Source organism: Melospiza melodia, chromosome 4 (genome assembly GCF_035770615.1).
Source record: "Melospiza melodia melodia isolate bMelMel2 chromosome 4, bMelMel2.pri, whole genome shotgun sequence".
Lineage (NCBI taxonomy): Eukaryota > Metazoa > Chordata > Aves > Passeriformes > Passerellidae > Melospiza > Melospiza melodia.
The window spans coordinates 23,740,738-23,761,870 of record NC_086197.1 but is presented as its reverse complement, the minus strand read 5'-3'; the positions used below and the strand labels follow the sequence as shown (position 1 = coordinate 23,761,870).

The following is a 21,133-nucleotide window of genomic DNA, read 5'->3' as shown; positions in this document are numbered from 1 at the left end:
CATAAAAAAGAACACCTTGGTGTCAACTGTCCTTGATGGAAGAGTGTGAGTGTCCTAAAAGTATTGTAAATATTTCCAGTGTGACCCAACGGACATCCACAGAACTCCAGGATGCTGAGATGAGATTCCTTCTGGGATCTGAACAGAGATTCTTCTCTTTTTAATTTATTCAGGTTTCTAGAAACACTGATCACGCTCTACAAATACCTGTGAATTGCTTAGGCTGTTCAAAGACTCCTCCATTTAATAATTGTTTGCTAGTTTGTTGCACACCCCCATCCAAATTGTGGGTTTGGCTTTGGAATTGCTTTTCCTGCCTTCTTTTTGCATAATTTGAACTTGCATAAGAAGGAGTTGAGAAGGTTGAAGAGATTTCAAGATGGCTACACGAACACTTCTGGCACAGAGTTTTCTATGAAGACACATTTACACAATTATCCAAAAGTCCTTTGCATACCTTGAGCATTTTTTCATGAACTTGAAAAAAAATTAAACTGCATTTTGCCAGACAATAAATGAAGGGGCTACAAACAACATCAAAGCAAATGCGTGTGGTTTATTCTTAAAGCATTGCAAACACTTCTTTTTTTTTTTTTCTTATTTTATTTTTTTACAGAATCCTCCCAGCTGTATTCCTGCTAAATTCACTTAGAACTAAATAAGGCATATTTTGGGGCTATGCATTTTTCTAAGCATTTCACAGTTTTTGGGGACATTACTTTAACATCTGGTTTTATTTCCTTTTTAATTTCTTTTCCTGACTCTGAACATAAAATTGTCAGGAAAGTATGATTTCAAGGGTAGGCTGTTTCTATGCTTTGAAATAGCTCCATCTTAGTGTATACACTTAAATTCAGAACAAAACAATAAGAATGAAACTCTAATGGCCATATAATTGATATACAGAGATTTTACTTTCATGTGCAAATATATTGTTCCTGAGATTAGAAAGGGGAAATATCTGAGGACTTGTACACAAAAAAAAGGTGCATGTGAGAGAAGGTCCTGGGGGAAACTGTTTCAAGAGTTAGTTGTAGGTTGTGACAACAATGCTGAAGGAAAATATTTTAAAGTATAATATTGTGCTATGTGCAAAGAATATTGTGCTATTTTCTCAGAAAAATGAGATTCCTCCCTTAGTGGAGAGAGAACGTATACAAGGATTTGCCAAAAAAGAAGCCACATAGAGCATTGAAACACACCAATACTTATTCTATGCTAATATTTTTTTTAACTGGGAGATGTAGATCACAGCAAGATTTATTATTTAATATATATATTTTAATATATATTTTTACTATATATTTATATAAAATTCACCTTTGTTTTGCTTTAAAGAGGAGTATTTCTGAACTTGGAGAATATCAGTTGCAGAAGGAGAGATGAAATTGCTGCACAACACCACTGGCTTCTGCCCCCACAGAGACATTTCTGTTCTTGCTTTTCACAGGCTGCTACCAACTTTTTCAAAAGAAGCTGAGGAGAAATAGTGGCACCTTGTAGATTTTCTCCTTTTGCTTGATGATGTATCATTTTCCTTACAGGCGAAAGGACAGGAAAGAAACAGCATGGACTAATCAGTTAATTATGTATAAATGCAGAGAAATAGACACTGAACCCTTTGTCCTTTATTAAATTTGTTGTTTCCTTTTGTTTGTGCTTGTGCTAGCAGCTTGAAGCTTTATTGGAAACATTCAGAAAGCACAGTGACAAACTTTTGTGTCTTCATAGCCCTACTCTGGGATATTTATTCCTGGGACCAAACTGGGAAGTGGAATTTTATGGGGTTGGTAATGCACAAAGCTCATGAACAATTTGCTGCTCCCTTCAGAAGCTATCAAAAAACATTGGCTTTCTTTTTTCCTCAGTTATCCAGTTTGGTTTTGTCACACTCTTTGTTGCCTCCTTCCCTCTGGCCCCTGTCTTTGCCCTTCTGAACAACATCATCGAGGTTCGTCTTGATGCAAAAAAATTTGTTACTGAGCTGAGGAGGCCAGACACAGTGAGAGAAAAAGATATAGGTGAGTAATGAAAGAGTATTGCAGTGAAAATAAGACCAAAAATACAATTAAACAAAGAAGAAAATTTATAATGAACCCATTAATAAGTTTTTTGTTTCACTTACAGGTATTTGGTACAACATCTTGAGTGGTATTGGAAAGCTTTCAGTGATTATTAATGTAAGTGTTTGGTTACACCAGTTTCTAACCATGATCTTGGGAGCTTCTACTGTTCCTTCAATGTAATTTAAAATTCTTCATAATTTATTGTTTATAATTGTTCATATTTTATTGTCCCTTCAACATAATTTAAAAGTGGCATCTAATTTTCTCAATTGCTCCAATACAAAAGAATACAGATATATTATGTTTATTGTGCTATATGTATTCCCTAAATAAAATTTTCCTCTATATGCTTTAAGATAAAAAATCTCATGCCCTAGGACTTTAATCCTAATAGTTTCTAGTGGGTTTTTAGCCTAGGGATCATAATCCTATAGAATCATTTATGTTGGAAAGTATCTTTAAGGGCATGGAATAATACAAGAGATATTAAAGATATCAAAGCTCTTTAGAAAGGGAGGTGATTTTCACTACTGAAGGGAGAACTTGTGGAGAGGTATTATGCAATTTCTTTAATGAAATAGCTCCCAGCACAACAGCACAGCACTCTAATGCATCCAGAGGGTAGTGTTGTTTCACTTGGATGGAGTTCACATTGTTCACTCATTGCTCTCCAGTTTCCAGGAATTAAGGTGGAACCCTGCACATCCCCATAATCTCACTGTCAGGCATGGACTTCAGCTGCCCAGCACTGAGTTGTGCTGGAGGAGAAAAACTCTGCCACCTCTTGTTTTTCTCTGAATACACTTTGCACATTTATGATCCTTGATTATTTCCTGTGTTGATCAAACTCTGGAAATGTTTATTTCCTGGGGATTCCAGTAAAGTATGATTAGATACCTTTTCTTGAAAGAAATGTAAATATGTGCATACCTGTTTGAAAGAGAAATACTGAATTCCCAATTCTGTTTCTCCATCTGGATAACATTGAAACAGGAAATTATTATGTGGCAAAATATAGTTTTAAATCATCATAGGATTGTAGAATGGTTGGGGTTGGATGGGACATTAAAGATCAACTCATTCCAAGGCCCGTGCCATGTGCAGGGACACCTTCCACTATCCCAGGTTGCTCAGAGCCCCATCCAGCCTGGCCTTGGACACTTCCAGGGATGGGGCAGCCGCAGCTGCTCTGGGCAACCTGTGTCAGGGCCTCACCACCCTCACTGGGAAGAATTTCTTCCCGATATCCAATCTAAACCTGCTCTCTGTCAGTGTGAAGCCATTACCCCTTGTTCTGTCACTCCAGACCACTGTCAAAGTGTTTCTTGGAGTCTCTTCAGGCATTGGAAGGTGCTCCTAAGTCTCCTCCTAAATTCTCTTCTTTTCCAGGCTGAACAATCCCAGTTCTTTTGGCCTGTCTCCATAACACAGGGGCTTCAGCCCTCTGGCCATATTAATGGCCTTCTCTGGACCTACTCCAACAGGAGAGAGTCCAGATCAGAAATCAAAGGGATTCTTATTGATATGATGTAGAGATTTCTGTGACTGATTGCCCTCACAATTGCACCAGATTTATGGGATACCAGTCTCACAAGATTTAATGCGGGCATGAGATCCACCTGTGTGAGATGTGTGAATCCTCATGCTGAGGGGTAAATGGACATTTACACTCAACAGGTTTAGTGTAACTACACCAAAATATAGCCCAAATTGGCTATTAGGTCTTATTGTAGGTTTTTTTTAAACTAGTGATAAACCTCCTAATGGCTCCAGAGATGAAAAGAATTGGAGCAATGTACAGTCCATTAATTGCTTTTGCCTCTTCCTTAGCTGAGCCTTCCCTTGGAGAGACAGAGCAGATTACTGTGCAAATATTCAGTACCAATTCTCATAATATAACTCTCCCTTCATTCTGTACCAGTTGTGACCGTATAACTCCCTTCACCATCACTCTAAATTTACCTGAACATGAAAATTTTCCCCTGAATTACTTAACCTGGAGATACAGATTCATGATGCTTTTGTTTTTGTTTGTTTGTTTGTTTTTCCATCTCACAGGCTTTTGTCATTGCTGTCACCTCTGATTTCATCCCACGCCTTATGTATCAATATGCATACAGCCAGAATGGAACCATGCATGGCTTCATCAATCATACCCTCTCATACTTCAATGTCAGCCAGCTCAAGGCTGGGACACAGCCAGAAAACTCCTTGTTTGCACAGGAGGTTTCATTCTGCAGGTAAAGTGCTTGTAAGGGCAGTTGGCATAGTTGAGGGAATTTCCTTGGCTCTTATGTCATTTTTCAAAGTGGGAATTGATAAAATTCACTTATATGGCCACATATTCAGCAATATTCATGTCCCTTTGAAAATGTGGTTCTGGAAGTGCTGCTTTTAGAGAATTTTCACTGTGTTACAAGGTCTTTAAAAGGGTTTTTTTCAGGGCATTAAAAGGCAAAATATACAATTTAGACAGACTTGATCCACAGAAAAAAGCAAACTAACACTTTCTTTACTGACAGATACAGCTTTATACATTAAAAATAATGATTTTTTTAAACGGACACCCAGTAATTAGAACCAGATTTTATTTTATTTCATGATTTTATTTATTTTATGACAGGCTTTCTCTGTCTTTATTAAATTCAGTCCTTACTTGCTGAGATAGGAGTTTTCAATATATTATACTTATCTTTAGAACCTGCACCAGTCGCCATGTACCTGTCTTCTATTTCAGATACATCTTTTCTGATTGGGGAAAACAGGCTCAACTTCATTTAAAATATGTCCCAAATACTAGATACATATAGAGTAGTTCCAGTTTGTATGAGAAATCACTAATGTGGCTCCAGCTTTCAAAGTAACTTGATATTTTTGTAATAATATACAGAAATTCAAAGAGCTGGCTTAAGGCATTACAGCCCAACAGCCTGTCTCCCCTTCCTTCTTGAGTCCCTTGAAATCACCCTGTGCTTGGTCTCTGCAATGGCACAAAATAATTATAAAAGTTCCTCTTCCATTTATTTAAGGATAGCCTTAATGTAGAGTGGTTTTCCATCCCTTGCTTTGATGTGCAATATATTTCACACTGATTTTAAGTGGAGTATATATCTTGCCCAACTATAACCCACAAAATGACACATCACAGTTTCTTCACTGGAAGCAGGGTAAACAGGGAAAGAAATCTGTCCCTGTCACTCTGGCAGTGCTGTTGGCATTGCCTTTGTGGGGAACCTACCTTCTCACCTTGACTGCAGCAGAGGACAGATGAATGCACTCCTAATTTTTAAGCAACTTACAAGCTAGTGAGCTCTGCAATTCCCCATTTCTGCAGCTGGGACTTGTTAGCAAAGTGTTCCCTGTTAGAGTATGCAGCATCTCCAGACTTTCAGATCTGTAAGTCTGTAAAATGCTTTTCCACTCTAGCACTTTTTAATTTTTCATCCCTAAATTCGCATGTGTTTTCTTTCAACAAGCATCTTGATCCACTTCACTGTGATTTTGCTACTTTCAGTATGCTGCTTTTACCTTGTTCCAGCCACTGGCCTCTGTTCATAGATGTGTAAGTGCTGGTGTGTTTGCAAATATGTACATTAACAACAGGGTGAAAAGCACTCTGCACATTAGCATGGTCATACACAGCCAAATACTCAACAGAGCCCAAATACAGGGAGAAGGGAATCATCTACACTGTGTTTGAAAGTGGTCCCTGCCTGATGACACCATCTGAGAGACTGAGAAGAGGAAAAATATTAATGTGTTAGTATGAGTAAGACAGAACTATGGGAACATTTCTCTTATCAGGAGACATTCAGGAAAATATGTCAGCATCCACAAACACTTTCTCATTATCATCTGCCTCATTTGAATCTTACCAAAATCTCAGCTGTGGACAGAGCTATCACTGTGATAAAGTATGGTATCTCTAACTTGCGTCCCAAGAGACAGGCAACCAAACACTGCCCCTCAAGCTGGAAATAAAATCTGTATTTCTGTTTCTGGCAAATGCATTGGGAACAAGCTGACCTCTCTTATTCTTAGATTTCTGTGACCTCTGGAAATAAATGTGGTTATAATGAGGCTGCATTTTTCTCCTTATGGGCATTGCCAGAGATTAGGTATCTTAAAAATAACCATAACAAGCCAGAAACAACTCTGCCACTGAACATACAGAATACATTCTTCAAATATTTAGAGCAGCATTTTTTTAGTGCTGTGAAATCTTTGGCACCGCTTCCAAAAAACGGTTGCTGTAAAGCTGTTCTCATGCACAGTATTAGTTGTAATTTTACTTTTTTTCTTTCAGGGAAAAATATGTCTGGCTGAAGGCAAAATAGTAGCAAATCTTGCTAAGATATGGGTTATTTTTGTTGGTTTTTCCCTTTTAATCCTTGTAGCCTTGTATGATGATGGAGTACATACAAACATACTGGTCACACTGAAAAAAGGAAGCAGCAGTCATTCAAGGGACTTTTCCTTTAATATGGGTCTGCTCCAACATTCAGCAACTTTTTAAAGTGTCTTTAAATTTATTTTCTTAATGTCATGGGATTAATCTCATCTGTTCCTAATGATCAGTGGTGGATGCTACCTTTTTTCCCAGACTAATATTTTTTTACTCCTGCACTGCAGATTCTGTGATTATGGATGTTTTCTCCAATTTCTTCTAAAGGCCAGCTGAAGAAGGAAATTAAACAGATTAGCTTATTTGGACTGATTTGAAATTCCACCTATATACATAGTTAGATTTTTTTTTACCAGTCTTTTTTTCCCCCACACAGTAAACTTCTGAAATACATTAACATTGTCTTAGGTCTATCTTCAATTCCTTCCACCCAGCTTCCCCTCTCCTACAATTCTCTACTTTCAGTGCACATTTTTCTATTCTTCCTGATAACTTTTCTGTGCTCTATTCTTCAACCACGTTGACCACTTCATATTCTTGTCCTTTTTCTGTGGAATTACAGTTGCTTGCTATTTTGGAAACACAGTTGTCTTTGCAGTACTGCTTGGTTGCTGTTCCTACCATATCTGCTGAATCAAATATTTTAAGAGTGAAGTATTGAAGAGGTGAGGGAATCGGAGAATCACAGAATATCCTGAGTTGGAAGGGACCCACAAAGATCATCAAATACTGACCCTGTACAGAGGACCCCAAAAATGACACAAAAATCGGAGGATATTGTCAAAATGATTCTTGAGCTAAAAAGATGGTCTTTGTAAAAAATAAACTACCTGTAGAATCTAGGGGTTAGAAAAGGCCCTTTGGAGTCCCATGTGCCAGAGAATAATTAAAAAAAGGAGGTGGGGAGGAGGCCCAGCTACCTCATCTATAGCTCTGGCAACATTTTCCTTCATGATAAATAATTTGCTAGTGTTCTGTTGAATGTAGGTTCAGGCATCACAAGCAGTGTGATTCCCAACTGAGCCAGGTGAAATTTCCAAGGGATCTGATGTCCTGCAATACTTACATAGTTTGTGAAGCTCAGAATGCATTAAATGGAAAACCCATCACAGTTGGTGACCCTTGCAGGTGAACCTGGGCTCCATTTCAAGACTGGGATTGATTTATAGTGGTCAGCAAAGTCCACAAGAAACTCAGTGGCTTTCCTTGGCTTTGATGTTCAAGCAGATTAAGTTCAAGGGAACTGACTTTGGCCCTTGATGCAGCACTCATACAGATTTGAGCAACATGTGGGAGTCCACAATGTCCAGAAAAGTACTGTGGGGGGGGGGGGAATCTGGCAATGCAGGAACAGCACAGGAATCCTAAGACATGCACTGCTGAGCAAAACCATCCAGGGGCTAACACAGACCAGGGAGTTCTTCCCTAAATTAACACAGCCCCCAATTTAAAGTGGTATTCTTCTTCCCATGGGCTGTACCTCATGTCCTTTGTCTCCAGAAGCTGCAGCACAGAATGACATCCAGTATTCCAGACTCAGTTTCTTGGGGGTGGGGAACAGCAGGATGTAGGGAATGCATGGACTGCAAATGTGTAGTTTAACATGCAAAACCATGTGGGTAGAACCTGAAGGTAATTTTGGCAAGCGCACCTGCAAACTGAAGCTGACAGATTTTATATATGAACCCTCTCCATTATTCCCCAATGGAGGCTTTTGCACAGTCTAATGAATCTTACTGTCAGGATGGGTTTTGTGGTATTCAAAACAGATTTTCCCTTTCTTAATTTCATCCCATTACTCCAAGTCAAACACTGGAAACAGCACTAAATTATCCCTTTCAGTCCTAAGGGCACAATTTGTGCATGGTTATCATGTCCAAGTGTGGCTGTTACTTACCAAAGTGGAGCAATACATGTGCTGCTCTTTAATCTTCCCGATGAGTCAGTCTCCTCAGCCCTTGTACTGTTCTCCTGAACTACCTTTAATTTGTCGCTGTCCTTTTTTTTTCTTTTTTTTTTTCCTTCCCCCCCCCACCCCCCCGGAATCGGCACAGCTGAATGGCTGAATGCAGTAATCCAGGTGTGGATTTTCCTGGGCTGTTCAGAGGAAGGCTAATTCCCCGCCCCAGCACCATTGTGACTTTTCTTGATACACCCACAAGTCATGCACTGTCCTGCTGCCATATTTCAAACTTGTGCTAACTTGCTAGCCTCTGCAAGCTCCAGGCTATTTCCACTTTCAAACACTATCCCTTCAAAATCCTTCAAGTGTTTTATTTTTAATTATTTTCCGTTTCCCCATATTATTCTCATTGTGTTTCCTGTCTCCACTGCTTTCTGTGTTTCCTGCTATTTGCAAAACTTTCCAATTTAGGAGCATCTGTGATTTTTATTAGCCTGTTGTTTACTTCCAAATGATTGATGATAATACTAAAAGCAACAGTCTTTACACCAAACCACTAAGGCTCTGTTTTATCCTGTCCAAGGCCAGACAATTAATTTAGGAAGTGCCTTCCCCATGGCTCCCCCTTTCGTTAACGCAAAGACAGGAATCACCAAAGCATGAGTCACATTTTATGTGGGCTGAATTATTCCCTAAATTAATCAAGTTTCAGGTGAAATGAATGCAGGTTTGTCTCCTTCAGTCTGAAAATGCCTTGGACTATCTCTCTGCTTTCATTTCAGCATTTTATTACGTCTACATTGATGTCAATTTACATTATAAAATAAAGGGGACTTCTGTCAATTCCCTAAAATCTGGACATTTCAAAAGTTAAAAGAATGTTCTAACTTTGTTACAACTGTGAAAACCAGACTGCGTGTATTAAATTTAGTGGAGGTAGTCCAGCTCGAATTCTAAAGTTGTATTTCATAATAGGGGTTGAAGTGAGAACATCTGGAGGATTTGATTCTTTGAGTTTTGTGATCAGAAAATGCACTAATCACAGCAATTGGTGCTGGAGGAAATTGCGGTAACTGTGATAACTGAGCTGTTTCCATCTCCAGGTTCAAAGACTACAGAGAACCACCTTGGTCCCCACACCAGTACGAGTTTTCTAAGCAGTACTGGGCAGTCTTGTCTGCTCGCTTGGCTTTTGTGATACTATTTCAGGTAAGTCTGCTGAGTGGCTTCACTTTCAGACACAGAAATATCATCATAGATGGATCCAAATGCATGTTCCAAACCAGGCAATGTCTAATAGACATGGAAAGCGAGATCCACAGCTTCCTTAGCCCTTGGTGTTAGCAGTGATCCCCGAACTACCCCAGGCTTTTGAATGTTTAAGTGGACTTTGTCAACTTTCATACTCTCAGAGGCACCACTTGTAGAAAGCACATAAATGCTGTGTAAGCTTGTTAACGGTTGTTCTTTACCCAAAACAAAAAATAAACAGAAGTAATAAATCATGGAAAAGTTTTTCTACTCTCTTGAATGGAGCAGCGTAAATTGTCCCCAGTGTGAGGATTTCATTAGCAAGGGATTTGCCATCATGGCTTGCCTTTCCATTGGCTTCCTTTTGCCCTCTTCAGTGATCTGGGATCCTTCCAAAACCAAATTGGGCCCATCCCTCTTTTTCAAATCTGTCTTTTTTTTTTCCCCACCTGCCAAGCGTTCCCAAGTTTCTATGAATCTTGCCTGGTTTGTATTGCCCTCTTCTGCTTCTTTACCGTGCCTTCAGTAATTTTCCACCACTGGCTGCAAAGCACTTGAAAGCAACTGCTTCTGCTGGGCTTCAAACCCTCTGCCTGCTCTGCCAGAGAACATTCCCTGCTTAATTGGCTCCATTGTCTTGGATGGGGATGGAGAGTTCGTGCTAGCAGCCCTGTCAGCCAACTGCTCCCACACGTTTCCAGGCATTACACAACTCACCTCTCAAAGCACTATGACAATACAAACCCTCAAAGCATTTCTTACCCATAGATTTCACAAGCAAGCAAAACTTTTTGCCCAGTCTGCTTCCTGCTTGATGTTATAAGCAGCACCTGTAATCACCTTGACACCTGAGGTTTGGGATTTTGGCTTGCCCAGTGTGGCAGTGTAAAAAACAATCCTGCTTGTCAGCAGACAGAAGGATTTGAGGACAGAATGGCCATGAAGTTGTCTGCTGTGTGCTCAGGCCACACTGGAAACACACAGGTATCTTTGCCTTGTGTTTCAGGATTTTTGATGGTATTGGAGGATGTCCTTATGTTAATGGATTCTGAACTCAGTACCAAGGAATTGCATGTTGAGAACTGAGCACCTTTGGATGCCTGTAAAGAATAATGTTGGTTTAGCTACTAAAGTCATAGATTATTTGATGATTCCATGTCCTTTCCTATTTCAAACCTAACTGAAGCACGTGTTTAATTCAGCCTCTACACTGAGGGGTAGCTGTGCACAAACCTGAGCTGCTCCTTGAAGTAAAGCCTTAATCAACTGCTTAATACCACACACCACCAGCAAAATGTGTTTGACATCTGTCTCATAGCTATAAAAAAGGTTTGGTTTTGCTCCAGTGCGAGTATTTTTGAGTTTTCATGCTTGCTTCACATCTGCTGCTGTGCTTGCAGAACCTGGTGATGTTCCTCAGTGTTCTGGTTGACTGGATGATCCCTGACATCCCCAAGGACATCAGTGAACAGATCAAAAAGGAGAAGACTGTGCTTGTTGACTTCTTCCTGAAGGAAGAGCACGAAAAGCTGAAGCTGATCGAAAGCTTTATTGCACACGACAAGCAGAAACGCAGGAGCGGGACCAAAAGCAGAAGGACCAGAGCTGCCAGCTTCTCCCAGTGTCACCGCAGCCCCAAGGGCAGCTTCACCTCCTTCAGCTCACAGCACACCGTGGTGTGACTCCTGAGGGAGGGAACAGCCTGTGCTTTCCTCTGCTTACTACATGGTGTGATAACTGAGCCTAGAATAAGGGAAGGAGAGAAGGGACAGGGAGTAAAAGGAGGCTCTTTTGCTTCCTTAGAATCTCCAGGTGTGAGTGGCTCTGTTACAATTTAAATGCCCTCTGGGCTGCAGCATTTCCAGATTTCATCCAGATTTCATATCACGTGAGATAAGGGATATAGTGGGGCTGTAGCTGATAATGCACGCGAGTTGGGAAGGCATGCGGGAATTCTCTTGGCAGGAATTCTCCTGGCAACCATACCTCCTCCTGCAGATGCCCGATGGGGCACTCCTGCTCTAGTCTCTATCCTTGGGCAGGTTGGACTGACTGTGGAGGAGGACTGACCATGGAGAAGGACTGTCTTTAGAGAAGAACTGACCATGGAGAAGGGCACACACCTCATGGTCTCATGGGCTGCAGCTGCCAGCAGAGGGTTTGCAAACATATGGAGTCTGAAGGAGTCTGTGCTTTCCTAACCTACACTGCCAGAGGGTGCCACCTCTGGAGGGCACGCAGGGCTCTGGGAGATGTGGGAACAGAAGGAATTTAAATCACTGGGCACTTGCATGTATGGATATATTGTGCTTTGCTTAGCGGTAGCTGGAATGCATGTGCTGATGAGCAGGGAGGCCATCAGAATGGCTGAAGCTCCCAGAACCAGGGAGCTCCTTTGCACCCATTGTCCTGAACAAAAAGCTGAAGGCCAAACCTTGCATGTTTGATTCTCCTCTCACTTAAACTTGGAATTCAGCCAGTGTCAAGAAGAATCATGCCACTGAACCACCAGTGCAAAGCTGAGGAGTGAGAATGGAAATCAAGCCCTGTAAATCATGTGGCATCTCCATGTACACTGTATGTAAAGTAACCAAAATTGCTGCTGTTGTGATTTACTGTAAAGTAAAATATTTTGCAGAACTGCATTTTACTGGAAGGTAAACATATTCACTAACCAATTTTTCACCTACAAGCATTTAAGGAATAACTTTACCCTGTCACTAATGAAAATTAAACTTAAAAAATCTGTTTCTTTTCCTGTTGATTTTGTCTCTAACCCAGCTTGAAATTCAGAGTCTGGACAAAAGGTTTTCTTCTCATTTTGTCTTCTCAACAATACTTTCAAAACCAGAAAAAATACAAACCAAAAGAAATACTTCCGCTTCAGCTATTCTAGTCAGGATTTCTCTTTAACATAATAATGTTATTTTATATATATATGAAGCCTAAAATTTTACAAAATTTTACTAATGTCTTAGAAGATTTTTCTCTGTGAAAACTTGTGGTACATAAAGAGAGGTGCAAAAATAATTTCTGTATTCATTCAGTGCCCAAATTAAGGCACCTCAAAATGGGAAAACTTTTTCAGGCAGGCTGAAATGAAAAAAAAAATCTCAGAGTTTTGTTTTTAAAATTTACTTTTGGGTTATGTATTCCTTCAACATAGAAATGGAATTTGAAAAGATAATGTCAACTGAAATAAAATCCCAAATGTTTAACTTTGTTGAAAAAAAGTGAGTCCTCTCCAAAGGTTTTCCTCTTTTTTCATGTCAAAACTCCTTGTTTTGTTTTGTTTTAATTTTTTTAGGTGATTGAATGACTTTTTTTTTGTTTGTTGTTTGCTTTTTAAGTCTTTGGCTCCCTTATGGAAACCTGTGACAGGGCTGAGACATAACCTTTGATTTCTTCCTTCTAAGATCAACATTTAAATGAGGGAATGGTATCTCCTCAAAAACAACTTGTCTTATTTTACTTTCAAAATGCCAACAAAGCCCTGTTGGGGATTCCATGGTCAAATGTATTAAGAGAGTCAATATTAATAGCATCTATTCCCTCTTTTACACCAAGAGGATGCTCTACTGTTGGACCTGGGGATTTGAAACTGTTGGGGCTTTGAAAGTATCTGTGCTTGTTTTTTGCAACCCTAGTTTTTTGAAATTCAATCAATTCTCTTGTCCTAAGGTGACGTTATGATGCATGTGTGTTCTGTGTGTTCTGTTTATGCTGAATATCATGTTCTGTGCCTTCAAGACTGGCTCTGAAGAGTGAATGTTTTGTTTTAGTTTTGGTTATCAGCCTGCTCCCCCACGGCTGGTGGGACACACACACAGGGCAGTACATGGTGCTGCTTTTGCTTTTTGCTTGGCTTTTCACTTTGCTCTCGCCCTTGCTTCTGCTTTGCTTCTGCTTTGCTCTTGCTTTTTCCTTCTTCTCATTAGCTAGTTTAGCTAAGCAGTCCACATTTTCCCTGGATTGTTTCTCCTTTCCCTTTTTTGGACCTACTTGAACCTGCTCCGGACTGGGACCTGGAAATGCCGAGAGTTTGCACCTTGTGGCTGCAGCAGCTGCCCCAGCACCAGAGGGACTGAGAACAGAGCAACCACTCCTGAGAGACTTTCTGAATTTGTCGTCTCTTCAGAGCAATGAAAGAGTGTTGTCATCCGGTCTTGTTCATTTTGTGTGCTGGGGAGTGCTTTGCCTGTTAAATAAACAGTTTCTTTTCACTTCTCTCTGAGGAATCCGTGGGTTTGCTTTTTGGAGGGGCTCCCTTTTGGAGGTTTTCTCCGAAATTTGCCCTAAACCAGGACATCTCTTCACTCCAAAAAGCCTCTGATGGGGAGAAAATATCTTTCTAAACAGTAGAAATATCAATCTTGTTTGTCATAATTCTTCCTCTCCTTTTTCCAGGAATGTGGGAGGGTGTGCAGAAATGGATTTAGAAAGGGATTGCACACAGGTTGCACGGCGATGAAGGATGTTCAGAATTAAGGGTTTCCTTAAAATAGCACCATTTTGTACACTCTCCCTCCACCCAGGAAATACCTTTTTAAAAACTGTGAGTCACTCCAAAGCAATCAGAAAAATGTTATTCCAAAGTTGAGTGCATGAGGCTGTTGTTACGTAGGATTTCCATAACAAGCAACTGAAATGCTAGCTGTGGTCCAAAAATTATAAAGTTGTTCTTGATTTCCTGGCACAAGGAACTAGAGAAGCCAGCAGATGCACACTGATGCTCTGCAAGTTCTTCTGAGGTTTATATTTCACCCAAACAAGGCTGGGAAAGAAGCATGGCAGCAATCCTGGCTGATGTCCAGATGGGATCTCCCTTGGTATCACAAATGGGACAGGCAGCTTAATTATCTTTATCTCTGATACACTTGCTGTTTCCCCCTTAAACTTGAGAGTTTAATTCACTGAGGATTCCTGCAGGTTTGATAGCTGACTCAGGTGGACTCCCTGAGGATTGCACCCTTTGTTGTATTTCTATGGCAACCTCTGGATTCTCCCGACACTGCTTCCCATCAGCTGCTGTAATTGTAGATCCCTGATCAGGTATTTGGGCATTCTCAGGTTCCAGCTTATCTTTTTTGGACAAAGCCAGACTTTATCTCCCCCTTTTTTATTGGCAGGATAATTTTAAGTCCACCCACAGAGCTCCCCCTTCCCAAAAGTTGTGCTTCAGAAGCAGAGAATGACTGTTCCAAGAGATGTGCATGGGGATGCTCCATGGGGACCAAGGGGATAGAGATGCAAGTAGAGGCACAAGGGTAACAAAACCTGTGGGCTATTGTCACGCCTTGCTTTAGCAATGAAAACCAGCTAAAAACTCTGCAGGGAAAAGGGGGAAAAAAGTAAGCAGAGAAGGAATTGCATACAAATTTAGTGCAGAATTTCAGTTTTGGACCACTCCAGATATAAAGTAGAAACCCCAATTAAACAGGCAAACAAATGAAAAGCAGCATGTCTGTGTGTGTGAGTAGCTAGCACCACACTGGGTGCTACAGCTAGTACCAAAACTCCAGATCCAAACTCTAGTATGCATGGAGCTTAATCAACAGGAACATTTGAACCTCCACATCTAATCAGAGCAGTGCAAATAGGAAGCAACAAAAAGGAGGAGTGGAATGGCTTGTATAAAGCTTTACCAGCTCCAGCTGGATGTAAGCCTGTCAGATCAGGCAATGTGAGGTGTGTTTACCTGTCCAGCAGAAACTCCAGTTTGCTGCTCTGTTTACCACAACTTCTCCCCGGGAATGGTGGTGCAGGGTAGTGTCAAACAGCTCTGAGGAGTTATTCAGGAGAAGAAATGGACCCAGATGGAAGGAGCTTCCTGCTCCAGAGTCACTCCATACTCAAATGCCATCAGTTTGAGGATCTATCTGATCCACACAGCCACGTGAACCCTCTTCCTGTGCTTATCTCTAGTTTTAAAGGGGGTTTTCAGGAACTGAGTGAAGCTGTGGGAATGTTGGCCTTTTCTGTCATGTCTTCTTCATGCAGATCTTGCCCACTTTTAAAATCACCAGCCCTAGATACATTTTTTTGTGATGGGTATCACTGGCTTTTCAGTCCTCATCTTGGGATATAAAAAACTTTGCTGTCTAGACTACTCCTGCAACATTAATGACACTCAAACCTTTCCTTTTTCCAAGAAGAAAAGGGTGACCTCTGTGGAGGTCTGCTTGTAAATAAGTGGTTGGAAATGCCCAGTCCATCACACACAGTATTCGCCACTGTTAGAAATAAACTCCTCTGACTACAGCAATATAACATCTGTTGCTGCTCTGCAGTCTCACCCTTTAATTAACCACAGATGGTCTCTCTGTTCCCCGTCTAGTCTAATTATTTTGCTTTTGCAAATAAAAAATAAAACAGTTTTGTTTGTGAGCTGATCTTTGCAGGTAAATTCCTGAACACCCTGTACTGGATGTCCTGTGTGTCCTGGAACACAAAATTTCAGATACAACAGTAGAATTGCATTTAAAGGTAGGAGAGGAGGAGGATTTACACCTGAACTCCCAGTTCTTACCTTGCAAGGGCCAACAGTCCATGGTTCATCTGAAAGGCCCACAGACAATGGAGGCTGAAGAATATTTTTCGCAAAAAAACGAGTATAGAGTCTGTATGAGCCGCATGCATTCTTTTCAAAGAAAGGTCTGCACAAGTTTTTTACTAAACATGTTTTGATCTGTCCTAAATCCCCCAGTGCCACCAAAACTCTGAATATTCCCTGCAGTTCCCATCCTTTACCCATCATCTGCAAATGAATTCAATTATTAATTGATTATTCAATTATTAATAGCTGCATTAATTAACAGGGTGCCTTGCTTCCTCTTTCCCAGCCACAGAGGAATTGTTAAAATCAACCAGATTCCATAACAACTGCTGAGACAGACTGATAATACTCTTTATTTGTACATAATGATCTAATTGAATATTTTTATTTTTGTGTATTTTCAGTTGCTTGTTGACACAATTCTGCAGCTTTATTTTTCCTGATCTTAGGACTTTCAATAAAAACAAGTCCTCTATTCACAGTGTTTCCAAGCCACTCCTGGTTCCATAGATACAGCTTCAATAAGCAAAATTATTACTATCAAAGAATCATATGTGTCTCTAATGCAATCACCTGAGGCAAGGAATATTCAAACCTCACTGGAATCAGTGGAAGTCTTTCTTTTGGCTTCAGTATCCCCTTGAGCTAAGGGGGTTTTTTTTCCTCTGTTCAATTCCATGTGCAGCTTTTAGCAGTTAGGTAGAAAAACTAGGATAGCAGTAGAAAAATGTGCATCCCCAGCAAACTTCCATTGCTGTGGCCTTCAGTGAGTCCCACTGTGGAAAATGTGCACTGCCAGCAGTTTGGGATTTGACCCTGCATTTTCCAGCTACAGGATCACTCTCCAAATCTGACTGGCAAATTTTGTCTGAATTCATCCTGGTGTTAAGGGCTAGCTTTAGTGAACTTGATTTTCAGAACTGTGCTTCCATGGGAAAGGACTTAGGGCAGACGCAACTGTTAGTCCCTTTTGAAAGCTATCATCCTTGAATTTAAATATATAAGGAATATTTAAATATATAAGGAATATAATGTTCCACCATCTGGTTAAACCTGTGCAGTTTATATCACAGATATCAATCCTTATATCACGCTCCCTGTTACCTAACATTGTAGTGTCGGATTTCAGTAACTTCAGGGATGCGATTAACAGGGAAGCAATGTGATCCAACAGCTTGGAAATGCTACTGCAGCCCTCCAACTGAACCATGCAATTTTCGTAAAGACAGTGAAAGTTGTGCCTTTAGGACCAGAAGGAAGCTAGGTAGGAAGGTGGAAATGGTCAAGGAGAGGAGCTCCATGAAGCTGTGGGGATAATGAGGGCATCTGCACAATTTTTGCTGGTATGTCAGAGCCTCCTAGTGTCTTATTCCAGTCCACAGCCTCATTCTTTGCTGGAGGAAGCTGTTCTCTGCTTAAAGGGAAATCACAACCCTACTTGAATCTGCCCCACAAGGTAAAGTCCATTTCTGCAGTGATTCCTGACTTTCCTGATGCACTTTAAGCACAAAAGGCAGCAGAAATCCAAGCAAAAACCTTGCACAAATACACAGAGATATTCTAACATTTTCTGCTCAGCACTTATACAGAGTCCTCTCCTAATAAGCTAATTCTTAAGAGGATTATTTTCCCAGAGCTTTTCCAGTAGCCACTTTAAATAAGGGTCAAACAGACATGACAATACTCTTATATTCAATCTTGCAGGTGTGGTTTAAGGTTTCCTCTGGCATCTAGTTTTTCCCCCATCTATTACGAAGCTTTTTTCAAATGATCATTATTTTTAATGCAACAGCTATATATGACTTGTACAACTCAAATCTCAACTAAATTCAACAAAACATCCTCTGTTGATGCTAGGAGAGGATTTTGACTTGTTTTTGTTGTTATTTTGCTACATCTAATCTTTTGCGATACAACAAAATATTCTCATAAGAGTTTGGAAACACAGAAGGTCAGTAAGGACATAGCCCTTTGAGGATATTTAGATCTAGAATTGTATTCCTACTGCCAGGACTGATGAAGAGCCTGAAAAGGGGGGAGATTTAGTTTACAAAATGTGGACTTAGCTATAAAACCAAAATAAATCAACAGTAAAGACTGGATTAACAGGTTTCATTTTTCTGTCTTTTTTTTTCCTGACAAGAGTAAATAAATATACCCCTGACACTGTTCATTCCAATGACATGTAGAACTGGTTCCAGTAGATGGAGCAAGAAAGCAGAAGAAAAGCAATGCCACATACCCAGGGCACTCAATCTACAGGAGGTGGGTATTGAGTCATAGAATCATTTAGGGTGGAAAGGACCTATAAAATCATCATGTCCAGCATGTTCATGGGGCAGGACATGAATTGCACACAGGTTCACAGAACAAGCTACAAAACATCAGAGGAGAAAGCACTCTGAAATCTAGTCCATGGCTTCAAGTTCAGTCAGGAACACTCTTCACCTAACTGACACTGACAGGAGTTTTTCCTTGGAATTGGCTTAGTAGCTGAAGAAAAATAACTTGGGATTTTCTCCAAAACCAAGAAAATACATTAATTATGACTGGCTTGTTAGTTTCTTTGCTTTAGTGGAGATTACATCAGCTTAATCCTTCAGCAGAAGCTAATGCTGTGAAGAAGTATTAAAAGATACAAGCTTTACATTTCCCATATATCTCAAGCCTCTTATTTCTCACTGCCTGTCTCCTCTGACTCTGCGTGTGCTGCATGTTTTATTGTTTATTATCAGTTTGTGTGTCATGGCAGGGATCACATCCCCTGCACAGGCACAAACCAGCTGAGCCCAGATCCTGGGAGACACTGCAGCACCTCGAGAGCCAAAATAAGGCCAAGCTCTTCATTTGGGATGAAATTACTTTTTTTTATTATTATCATTTTTTATTTTACTTCTGCCCAAGTTAATATCTTCTAAAAAGTTACCATCTTCTAAAAAACAAAATAAAACCCACCACCAAAAGAAGCCCCCCCTTGTTATGGTGGAAATGAATGAGAAGAGGTCATGCTGAAATCAGTGATTTTTTTTTTTCACTGGACCTATTTATCACAGAAGCCTCCGGCAGACAAGCAGCAACATCCGCGAGGTCTGCGTCCCATCATCATCCCAGGAAATCTGTGACACCCAGCTGAAGGGAAAAGGGAACATCTGGGAGCACCGCTCCTTCCTCTGCTCACACTTCCAGGCTCAGGGGAAGTCAATATTTTTCATCTTGCTCTTTCCCTAACTCCCAAAGCTGAGACTCAGCCCTGTGGGACCATCTCCAAGCCCTGTGTGGTCACCCCCTCTGGCAGGTATTTTAGAGGCAATTTCCACAGGAGTTTTTGAGAGCAGTCTGCTCGCCTTCCCAGCTTCCTCTCTCTGTGATTTCCTGAGTCCCTTTGCCAAAACTGGGCTGACTAACTTATTCTCAAAATATGTGGTCAACCTCCTTTTAAAATCATACAGAAAAAAACACCCAAGGCCCAAGAAAACTATTGCAAAGGTGCTGAATTCCTTTAAAAGAGCCTGCTTTTTGAAGGGCATTTTTGGCAGAGACGGTGTGTCTATGTTTACCATGTGTAGGACCTGGCTGGGATGAGATACTGGTGCTGGCACCTGCCTGCAAGGCTGCCTTGAAGCTGAGCAGACTCTGATCAGTGACTTGGGTGGGCACACACATAGTGGAAATCATGGAATCATGGAATGGTTTGGGTTGGAGAGGACCTTAAAGATAATCTCATCCCAATCCCTGCTGTAACGGAGGCCTTCCAGTGTCTGAAGGGAACCTACAGGAAAGATGGAGAGAGACTCTTGACAACGGCTTCGAGTGACAGGACAAGGGGCAATGGCTTCACACTGACAGAGAGCAGGTTTAGATTGGATATAAGGAAGAAATTGTTACCTGTGAGGGTGGTGAGGCCCTGCACAGATTTCCCAGAGAAGCTGTGGCTGCCCCATCCCCAGAAGTGTTGAAGGCCAGGCTGGATGGGGCTTGGAGCAAACTGGGATAGCGGAATGTATAGGTGGTTCCTGTGCTGAGGTTCCCATCCCAGGGCCAGCAGCAAATGCATGTTGGTCCTGTGGTCATTCTTTTATTGCCCTCCTTTCTGTGACATGTTTCTGGGGCTGCCTCAGCTTTAGAGTGCCCAGCTTTGGTTTGTAATGTCACATCACCCTTGCAGCAGCACTGGTATGGGAGCATCTGTGCCTGTAGTGCATTATAGACTGCAGTGGTTCTTCCTGCTGCAGGTAACCCCAGCAGGTTTGTATGGTTCCCTACTTTCTCTTTTTTTTTTTTTTTTTTTTTAATTAAAAAAAAAAAACAAACTAAAAAACCCAAAAAAAAAAAACAAACCAAAACAAACAAAAACCTGCTAGTTTTTCTATCTATTAATTCTCCCTTACCAGGTTCAAAAGCAGCGACTCACTCATGTCCAACAAAAGAAGCCTTTTCTCAGATGTTCCGTGGAGGTCTGCTGTTCCCTGGTGGTCCTGCAGCAGGTCAGCCAGGAGCAGAGAGGAAGCTGAGCTGCTGGAGCAGGGGGTACAGGGCCGCCAAGGGAAAGAACAGGGATGTTCCCACCTACCAGGCCTCGCTGCAGATGTGTGTTCAGGTACTCATACGCTGCAGGGACAAGAGGAGGAGGGTGGGCCCCTGATGTGAAGAGGCAAACCCAGTTCTCTCCGCTTTCTCTCCCTCCAGTAAGAGGACAAGACATGGGAGTGAAGGGAGCTGGAACCAGGGAAGGAAAGGAGCCAGGGAATAGGAGGCTGCGGTCACACAGCATTTCACAGCTGTCCCCTGCCACTGCTTGCACAAGCAAGTGCTCGGACAAACACCTGCTTGGACAAACCACGTGGAGCCCTTCCTGAGCTGCACAGGACCAGGCCCTCTGCCTGGGCCTGGGGAAGCACAGGTGAGAGAACCTAATGCCAGAGAGATATCTAGCACTGTTAATTAGTCTATTT

At 41.2% G+C, this 21,133-nt stretch overlaps 1 protein-coding gene across 1 annotated transcript in view; it reads left to right on the top strand.

The window, feature by feature from the left end:
* Window positions 1–12,373, top strand: part of ANO2 (anoctamin 2) — a 145,303-nt gene extending 132,930 nt beyond the window's left edge. The window contains exons 21-25 of the mRNA XM_063155853.1: window positions 1,869–2,021; window positions 2,128–2,180; window positions 4,125–4,306; window positions 9,478–9,583; window positions 11,026–12,373. Coding sequence (XP_063011923.1) covers window positions 1,869–2,021; window positions 2,128–2,180; window positions 4,125–4,306; window positions 9,478–9,583; window positions 11,026–11,307 — 776 coding nt within the window. The 3' untranslated portion in view covers window positions 11,308–12,373. The remainder of the gene's footprint in view (window positions 1–1,868; window positions 2,022–2,127; window positions 2,181–4,124; window positions 4,307–9,477; window positions 9,584–11,025) is intronic.
* The last annotated feature ends 8,760 nt before the right edge of the window (window positions 12,374–21,133 follow it).